The sequence below is a fragment of the Arachis hypogaea genome, chromosome 10 (assembly GCF_003086295.3).
Source record: "Arachis hypogaea cultivar Tifrunner chromosome 10, arahy.Tifrunner.gnm2.J5K5, whole genome shotgun sequence".
Classification (NCBI taxonomy): Eukaryota; Viridiplantae; Streptophyta; class Magnoliopsida; order Fabales; family Fabaceae; genus Arachis; species Arachis hypogaea.
This window is the reverse complement of record NC_092045.1, coordinates 6088958-6099337: the sequence shown is the minus strand read 5'-3', so window position 1 is coordinate 6099337 and position 10380 is coordinate 6088958. Positions and strand designations below refer to the sequence as shown.

The following is a 10380-nucleotide window of genomic DNA, read 5'->3' as shown; positions in this document are numbered from 1 at the left end:
GAAAAGAGGTAAATACTATTCCTGTTGAAAAAGACATAGTAAAGACACCTGCAGTTGTCCAAAATTCTGATATAGTTTTAACGCCAGAAGACGTTCAGGTACCTGAAAATTGTGAAAATGATGAGATCTCGATAAATTATGTCTTTACAGGAGAGAAATGGGACCGAAATAAGACAATTGTCAATGAAATATTTGCATATAATGTGGCATTAAATATCATACATGAAAATAACAATCTTGAGCCAAGATCAGTCGAAGAATGTCGACAAAGGAATGATTGGCCAAAATGAAAAGAAGCCATGAAGGCTGAGTTAGACTCACTTGCAAAATGTGAAGTCTTTGGACCTGTAGTCCGTACACCAGAAGATGTAAAATCTGTTGGATACCGATGGGTATTTGTGAGAAAACGAAATGAGAAAAATGAAGTTGTGCTCTATAAAGCCCGACTTGTGGCACAAGGTTTTTCACAAAGGTCCGGTATAGATTATGAAAAAATGTATTCCCTGTAGTGGATGCACTAACATTGCGTTATTTGGTCAGTTTATCTGCATATCATAAACTGCATATGCATTTAATGGATGTGGTAACAGCCTATTTATATGGCTCATTAGATCAAGATATCTATATGAAAGTCCCTGAAGGACTAAAGATATCTAAACCATCCAATGAATATTCGCAAGGGTTATCCTCAATTAAATTGCAAAGATCTTTATATGGTCTAAAGCAATCTGGACGAATGTGATATAATCGTCTTACTAAGTATCTGGCCAAAAATGGATTCAAGAATGATGATATCTGTCCATGTGTTTTCATAAAGAAATCTACATTTGGATTCATTATAATTGCTGTGTACGTTGATGATTTAAATATCATTGGGACTCCTGAAGAGATTCCAACAATTATAAAAACTCTAAAAGAAGAGTTTGAGATGAAAGATCTTGGAAAGACTAAATTTTGTTTCGGCCTGCAGATCGAGCATACAAAAGTGGGATCTTTATTCATCAAACAACATACACAGAAAAGATCTTGAAGGGATTTTACATGGATAAGTCACATCCATTAAGTACACAAATGATCGTAAGATCTTTAGATGTGGAAAAGGATCAATTCCGTCCTAAGGAAGAAAATGAAGATATTCTTAGTCCTGAAGTACCATATCTTAGTGCCATTGAAGCGATGATGTATCTTGCTAATAATACGCGACCTGACATATCATTCGCGGTGAATTTACTAGCAAGGTATAGTTCTTCTCCAACCAGAAGACATTGGAGTGGAATCAAGCAAATCTTTCTAATCTTCATGGAACGGTTGATATGGACTGTTTTATCTCTATGGATCCAAGTTACAATTAGTTGGCCATACAGATGCTGGATACTTGTCTGATCCACATAAAGGGAGATCTCAAACAGGATACCTGTTCACATATGGTGGAACAGCTATATCATGGAGGTCCACGAAACAAACGATTGCTGCAACATCCTCTAATCATGCCAAAATACTAGCGATACATGAAGCTAGTCGCGAGTGTTTTTGGCTCAAGAGTTTGATCCAATATATTTTTGTCATCATGTGGACTGATTGATCATAAGATAGCTCCAACTGTCCTGTTTAAAAATAATACAGCATGCATTGCTCAACTTAGGGGTGAATACATCAAAGGTGATAGAACAAATCATATTTCTCCCAAATTCTTATTCATTCATGATCTTTAAAATCAAGGGACAATTGATGTCCAACAGATCCGTTCGAATCTGGCAGATTTATTCACAAAGTCACTCCCAAAATCCTCATTTGAAAGATTGGTATATGAGATTGGGATGCGCCGATTTTGAGACATTAAATGATGTCGGCAAGAAGGGGAGACTGTACTATTTTTTCCTTGGTCAGATTTTTTTTCCATTAGGTTTTTCTTGACAAGGTTTTTAATGAGGCAGTCCCCATCACAAAGGATATTGTACTCTTTTTCCTTCACTAAGGTTTTTTTCCACTGGGTTTTTCTTTAATAAGGTTTTAACGAGACAATAATTCTAAATGATCATCCAAAGGGGAGTGTTGTGATAAGTATGGGACGTGGATGCCCATTTCCTTTATGAGGATTACATTCTCAAGAGAGAATGAAATTAATGAAGGTTGAAAATATTTTTTCTATATGGCTATAAAAGGAGATTAAGCCTCCCTTAATATTATACTACAACATATCAATAAAACAACTCTCTCTCTCTCTTATGTTACAATACTTCTTTCACTCTCTTTATATTTTTTTATATTATATTTGTTAAATCTTCCTTATTTATTTATTTAGTTATTTTATAACAAAGATGTCTCATTTATAAGGATTATTAGACTGTTATTTTTAAAATGTGAAACTTGTGGGATTTTATACGCAATTCATTGGACAAGGACTAGAAGGGTGAAACTTGACAATGTTAAGTTCTAACTTTGCTCTAAACTATATTAAAAATGAAGTGGGTCTAACTCATGTTACTTAATTTCTAATAAGTTGTAACAAAAAAAGTAATAAATAAAATTAATAGTTTCAATCATATATTAAGGATTTAAGATCTAGGAATAAATCTTAATTCTTAATGCATGTGGTGATTCATCTTAAACTCAATAATCAGAATTTTATGATGTAAGCATTTTCAAACAGAGCATACAATCTACTAAAATACCAGAAACAACTGTTTAGAACCAGAAAGATGGGATGAAAACTCTCAATCTTGTGATACATACCAGATAACATAAACTCTACCATTTTTAAACTTTAAAAGATAATCCAAAAAATATTGTATCACTAGTTCACTACAAAATTAAATTATGCTTTTCTCAGCATGTGTTTCTCTTTCTCTTGCCAGTGTGATCCACCCGCCCATTCATTTCTGAGAGTTTTCTTCTTGAGAAATGGCTGAAGCATTGTCCAAAAGTTGAGTCAGTTCATTTTCCAAATCCTTCACAAGTTCAAGCTGCTCTTCGAACTGCTTCTTCCTCAGAGCCATCATCTTCTGGTGATAAATTTTTGCAATATTAATTCTCACCTCCCCAAATTGCTTCATCCTGCTCTCTTCAACACTTAGGAAACCAATGACTTTCTCAACACTGTTAACACAGACAAATATATTTGATTTGAGAAATGCCAAAAAAGATCATACATCAAGGTATATTAAGGTGTAAATTTTTAATACAAGTTCTAAAATTTTATATATCAAACTTATTCATTAAATATTTTCATCTCAATTTTACTTATAGCCAGACATACCGTTATATACAGAAAGAAAAGGTATAGGTAAGTAATTTTTAGTTAGTTAATATTAGTCAATTTTGTTTTAAGATTTATAATTTAGAGGCTACAAGTAAGGGTTTATGATTTAGGGTTTATATATATATATAAACTAATTTGTAAAACATTAGCTGATGTTGGCTAAAAAAAATTGACTTCCTAGCATTACTTGCAGAAAATATGTGTCATCAAAGACTAAAAGAGTGATAAACTAAAACAGATTTTGAGAGAAGCTTAGAATAATTTATAATATAATAAGAGGAAAGCAAGATGATTACCTATGTATGTTTTCCTCTACCCCTTTCTCTAGCCTTGCTTGCTGCAAAACGTCATAGTCATCTTCTTTTGAAACTATAGCTTGCTCTATGATTTGGAGTTGCTGTTTGAAAAATATCTCTTGTGCATCCATCTAGAAAAACAATATTATAAGGGGGTAGGAAAAAAATCAGCTCTAGAAGAAAATTGTGATTCATCACCAAGAGAAGTGTCAATTTTTTAACATTTCCTTTGACAAACAATATCACAATCAAACAACTCAGGCATTTCAAATTCGATTTCATTGGTACCGCTGTTATGCGAAAAGAATCAAGTTATCTTCTTAGACAAACAAATGAACACTAAGAATAATAGTAGTCCAATTTCAGTCTCATAACACGGTACCTCCTCTGTGCTCTCTTGATGATGTTCTTTAACACGCTCCCTCATAACAAGGTTTTCTTCCATTGTGATGCGTAATTTTCCAGTCATTCTAGATAAAGACTCTTCAAGAACTTTTGATTTCAATTGTTCTTTAGCTATCTTATCCTTAAAATATCCAAGCAATCGACTATCATCATTTATGTGCTTTATCTTGCTCTCTACTGTGTCTTGGTATGATCTCATTTCAAACTTCAATTTTGACTTTCCTGAAATATTTATGTAGATACCCACAATAGTTAAAAGATACAAATAGCAAAACACAGAGTATGAATATAATAAATTGAGATTTCAAGTTCATCATAAATTCATTTTAGAACCTTTCTTAGGAAATGAAGTCATTCAAAAATTAAAACTTAATTATTTGATTTGAAATCAACTAACAGCATATAATTCAGTTCTTCAAGGAATTAGATTGCTTCATACAGTTCAAAAGTAAATCAACAATTAGAATTCAATTCCTTGACTTGAAACTAAATAATAGTATAAGATTCAGTTCAATTCAATTTTGTCTCATCTTAGTTATCCAAACACCCTGATAATAAGAGTTAAGATTAGAAACCGGAGATGAAATGAAGAATGATGTTGAGAAGAAAATAAAAAAGACCTGCACAGTGCCAGTTGAAAATATCCATATCTTCTCTAGAAGCCAAGTAGCCATAAAGTTGGCGCTTCCCACCTGGAACAATTGGATTCTGACATAGGTTCCATGCCTCCTTGTCTCTTCCCTGCTCTTTGAAATGCTTGTGGAGGCGCACAGCTTCTAAATAACCTGCTGGTGATGCATCAAAAATCAACATACTCATCCCCCGGTGTCCTTGTGGACCATATGAGTGCCTAGCCTTTTGTGCAGCATAGTTACTGAAGCAATCAAGGAGCTCTTGATTCCCCATTCCATACCACTACAATTCAATTCATATAAGTCAAATCACAAAATAATAATTTAAATTCGACAAAGAAGGGACTAAATAACTGTTAATTTGGAGTATTCAATGCAACAATATTTTGAATCAAATACTTTAGCAGTGTGATGTAAATATAAATAACAGCAAAAGAGTAAGACTATATCCATCTCCTATTAGAAAACAAGGCAATGAAGTTATATACCTTATTGTTTTCATCTTGCTCATGTCTTGTATTCATTATGACAACCATTGGAGGCCAAACTATTTCATGATCCTTTACTTTCTTATCAAGGCCCTCCCATTTACCATAAGCTTCGTTAGCTGCCCTCAATGGAATTCTTTTCCTGTTGCACTCCTCCTCCAAAGTGTCGGCAAACACTCGGTGCAGCCTTGCCCTCCTTGATTGTATTGTCCTTGAATGAATCAGAAGGGGCTGTAGCCCTTGGTACCAATCAATAGCCCCAACACCCCCTTGGCATGCAGGGCAATGCAATGACATCTCTTGTGAATTGATTTGTTCAGTGGTCATTCTATCTAATTTGTCAAAGAAATTTCTGAACCACTTGCTTTTCTTGCACCTTTCATGGCTTATCTCGAGAGTATCTTCATCGTTGCCATCTAAAGAAAGCTCATCATCACTATCAAACACAATTTCAGACTCACTTTCAACGGTTTCTTCATCACTTATTTCACAAGAAACTCCATTTCCACATGCCATGTTCTTTTGGGAATTGCTCTTGTCCACCACTTTGCTGCTGTTAAAACCTGCTGATTTGTCACTGCCCTGGTTCACCAATTTGTGAGGTGCATTTGGATTTCCCCATGCATTTGAACCAAAATTCTGAGGAAACCAAGGTCTTGGAGCACTTCCACCGGGTTGGTTCTGTGGCTGCCTAGAGTCAGCATTTTGTTTAGAATTGAATTTGATATCGTTAGCTCCTTTCTTGTTCTGTCGATTAGATTTCACTCTATACACTTTTCCCAACTCTGGAAAAGGATCAGCACTACCATCAGCCATGATTCAGTTTTTACCTGCAATGTGATGTGATTACAATTATTTTCAAATAATAAATTGTGGGTTTGGCTAAGATAAGGTCTTGAACTTTGAAAGGAAAAATAAATATTTCAAGGTTCCAATTGCATTGAAGCTTACAAAATTAACTTTGGAAACCATTACAATAAATGCAATGAAAATCACTGCAATAAATGCATTGGAAACTTGACATACATATAGCATAGAGCAGTTCATAAGACGTTATTTGATTTCATAAATATTGAGAGGCTCGAGCTAATTCAAACGATCTTGTTCAACAATATAATTAGGTAATTTTGAAACACTTTATCTCTTCTAGTCCAACAAACAATGCAGAGGAAAAAAAACAGCAGAAAACTTAGTCACAACAACAAAACTGATTTCTTATAATCAATATAATTGAAAACAAGATCAGAGTCATCAAGACTCAATAAATCGTTTTCAGTAACACAAATACTGCAGATTCAGCTGCAAGTTGATTCCAAAAATATCATTCAGTTCCATTACACGAAGCATTCACCAATCGATTTCCTTAATTTTGCTGGTTCTCGTGAGAGGAGAGGGGACATTGGTACATAACATCAAACATCTTGCATTGACACCATTTTAATTTCCGTTAGAATCGCAAGAGCGAATCATCGTTTCCAAATACAAGGAAATGACAGAGAAAGCGAAAATAGGAAGTTGAAACGCAAAACAACAGTAATGAATTAGAGTTGCTATTAATCTTTGTTTTGCATTTAAGAATTATAAATATATTATCATCATCATCATCATCATCGCATTATTATAATATGAATAAGAATGCATTGCATGGATGAATGAGAGGTGAGGTGAGCAAAGCAACACCTGAAGCTGATGAGTGATGAGTGATGCTAAAAGCGTTGCGCCACTATCACTCTCAGCGTTCCAGTATTATTTGACACGCTGAAAAGGTGTAAGGGGTCTGAAATGCAGGCGCCCCTATGGACGGTGAGTTAGTCGTTTTCACTTTTTAGGGACGTCGTTGAGGGACACCGCCTCAACGGTTCAACCTAAACCAACCATGTTATTAATAACATAAAAATAGTAATCTTTTTAACATGAATTCTACTTGGGAATCAAGAAAGGTATAGAACAAGCCAACATGTATATTTAAACTACATTTTATATTAATTAATTATCACTAATTATTAATTATTAAATTTTATTTTTTAAAAATACAAAATTAATGATTATTGATTACCTCTTTTTATTCTAATTCATCTTTTATTATTTATTGCACAAATTCTAATTTTTCTTTTAAAAATGAACGTCAAAACTAAAAAAAATACCAAAACATAAAATAAACAATCATCCAAATCCTAAAAATAAAACATACAAAATATCTATTATATATATCTAATTTTACAACTAAAATATGTCACATGTCACTTTCTTATTACAATTGAAATCAATTTTTTCACTCCAAAATTAAAGAATTCTATCTTTTTTCCTACTAATTTTACAACAAAAATATCTCATATGTCACTTTCTCATTACAATTAAAATAAAATCTTTCCCTCCAAAATTAACGGGATATTCCCTCATCCCTACTAATTTTACAACTAAAATATACCACATGTCATTTCCTTATTGCAATTAAAATCAAATATTTTTCTCCAAAATTAAAGAGTTTTCCCCTCCTCCCTCTCTCTTTATCTATCTCTCTCATTCCTTCAACAACTCTATCTCTTTTATATATCATTATCATTATCAATGAATAATTATAACTTTATCAATCAAAATGTGCAACATAACATTCTTTAATTATATTAAAATTAAAATATTAAAATTAAAATTAAAATATAACTATTATAGAAAGAATTTCACCTGTGCCAGTGTATTTTACTGGTACACTGGTGTATATTAAATCTATACCATCAAAATATTAATTTAAAAATATAGATGAATGTGATCTTTTAGGATGCGTTTGTTTATTGTATTTTAAATACATTGACACAGACACAAATACATAAAGAGACATATACACAAGGATACACAAATTTTTTATTGTGTTTGGTGATATTGGACAAGACACACAATATAAACTAAATATTATTTTTATCCTTATATTATTACCAATGGAATAAGGACAAGAGTAAATTACTAAGGATAAAAGAGTAAATATTTGTGTCTCATCAATGTGTCTCCGTGTCTCATCTTTTTTAAAAGGCACTAAATATATGTATTTTATATATGTTTGTATGTTACTGTATCCTTCAAAAATCTGTGTTTTAGCAAACAAACATTAGACGTATACTACTGTATCTATGTATTAGTGTCTGTGTCTCATCAAACAAATACAGCATTATGTAACATATGCTTGTAATGAAAAGCATTGTGAGGTGTGTACCAAATTTTGCGTTCCACGAGGTATGATTTATGGAAATTACATCCTGCTGCCTCTTGACACAAGCTTCCCTTGTTGGTGGCGAGGCTTGGTGGCTTGGTCGTTAGTTTCTTGAATGGTTTACCTTATGTTTTCGATATATTTTTTTTTTGTCATGACCTTTTGTTTTTGGTTTGGCTGATTTCCTTGCACGGTTAATAGATCTTTTTGGTACATGATTTTTCTTATATTAGTTTGAGGATAATGAATGATTTTTTAGTGCATTATTTTTGTATGATTTTTGGCTAGCATTATTTTATGAGATTACAAACTGTGAAACCATAATTGTTAAATTGATATTCTTTTTTATTTTTTATTTTTTTTTATGATTTAGGCTGAGAAATTCGACCCACACACAACAAATGGAACTAAGTTTTATATATCTATTAAGTATTGATATAATATAGTAAAGAATCGTGCCACACTCTCTTTTCTTCATAAAGTAGTATTTTTGGTTTTTTATATTTGAAACAAATTTTAATTTAGTCTTTAACATTTTAAATACTATTTTTATTTCAAAAAAATTTTAAACAGATTTAATATAATTTTACTATTAAATTTAACACTAATAGTTAATAAAATGAGTGATATAGACGTTAATAACATTACTAATTAAGTCATATCTTTTTCTATGTATTAAAAAAATATAGCCAAAATCTTTTTATAACATTTTTTCTCATTTTTTTGGTACAAAATTTTAAATCTTAATAATCAATCATGAACACTTCAAAATCAAAAAAAAAAAACTTTTATATTAGTAACCGTTGGTGGATCGATATTACTTATATACTGAAATCAAATATTATTGGTTATTCAATATGCGAATTACTTGTGTCAAATTTAATGATGGGACAACATTAAATCTACTTAAATATTTTTTGGGATTGAAATAGGAGATTTGAAATTTTTTTTTATTGAAGTATGACGTTCGAAACGTTAAGGACCAAATTAGAATTTGGTCAAAACATTGAGAACCAAAATAATATTTTATCTCATTAAATAAACTAAATAGGGTTCTCTTGAAGAAAATAATATTTGATCCGATTAATAACTTTTTTTATGTTTATTTGTATTGAACTATTTAAAATAAATGGTTTCAAATTACAATAGAGATAAACATCAATTTTAAATTATTAGTGTACACATAAAAAATTACTAACTTTTAGAAAAACATATGAATTTACGTAAAATTAGTGAATTAAAATTGTCCATTTAAAACCACCAACTCATTATATTTATATAAACTAACACATTTAAATTTTTAATTATATATGTTCAAATAAAATTTATTAAAATTTTTAATTTTTTTATAATTTTCTATTCTTTTTTAATACTAATTTTTTTTCGTTTGAATACTAATTTAAATGTGTTGGTTTTTATAAAAAATAATGTATTAGTTTCAAATGAACAATTTTAAATCACATCGATTTTTTTAGAAATTAATAATTTTTTGTTCGTATATGCTACTAATCTAAAATAATGTTTAAAATTTTAAATTTAACTAAAACAAAAAAAAATGAATACGAAAATTTAGTGCATCTATAAATATGGAGAATCGAAGAAGGTAAAAACTGTATCTGAGTAATGTAAAGTTATTGATAATTATTTAAATTATCAAATGAATAAAAAATTATGGTTATGAAAAAATGTTATATGGATCTCCCCAATTACTTTTCTAAGTAAATCGAATGAACTAGACTAGATTTAGTTTCCTATGTAAATCTAATCATCTTATTTCGATTTATGCATGTGTAAATCTAATCACTCTTATTAGATTTACTAGGATAGCATGCATGCATGCATAAATCGAAACAACCTGATTAGATCTATTAGGATAACATGCAAATATATATAAATCGAACTAGACTATTTTTATTTATATAGAAAGCTAAATCTAGTATGCCTCATTCGATTTACATAGAGATGTGATTAGGGTGATTCACGTTACATTTTTCATTTTGGATGATTTGCGTAAAATTAGATGAATATTGGTTTATTAATGTGTGAATTACTTTTTATTTTATTTTGTTATTTTGGTTATATTATGGACGGACAAAAT

The 10380-nt window shown here is 30.8% G+C and overlaps 1 protein-coding gene across 1 annotated transcript; it reads right to left on the bottom strand.

Moving 5' to 3' along the window:
* Window positions 1-2678: 2678 nt before the first annotated feature.
* On the bottom strand, window positions 2679-6939 carry LOC112718148 (protein SUPPRESSOR OF GENE SILENCING 3-like). Its single transcript, XM_025770041.3, has 6 exons — window positions 6761-6939; window positions 5081-5910; window positions 4581-4875; window positions 3938-4182; window positions 3556-3686; window positions 2679-3096 (listed from the first exon to the last, which is right to left on the bottom strand). The coding sequence occupies exons 2-6, from the start codon at window positions 5894-5896 to the stop codon at window positions 2874-2876; spliced, it is 1710 nt and encodes a 569-aa protein (XP_025625826.1). The 5' UTR covers window positions 5897-5910; window positions 6761-6939; the 3' UTR covers window positions 2679-2873.
* Between the last annotated feature and the right edge of the window lie 3441 nt (window positions 6940-10380).

Excerpts from the sequence above, each read along its gene's own strand:
- LOC112718148 (XM_025770041.3), bottom strand. The coding sequence starts at position 5,896 with ATGGCTGATGGTAGTGCTGATCCTTTTCCAGAGTTGGGAAAAGTGTAT. Across the intron at positions 4,876-5,080 it reads AGCAAGATGAAAACAATAAG|TGGTATGGAATGGGGAATCA; the intron begins GTATATAACTTC and ends ATTGAATTGTAG. Across the intron at positions 3,097-3,555 it reads GTAGAGGAAAACATACATAG|TGTTGAGAAAGTCATTGGTT; the intron begins GTAATCATCTTG and ends CTGTGTTAACAG.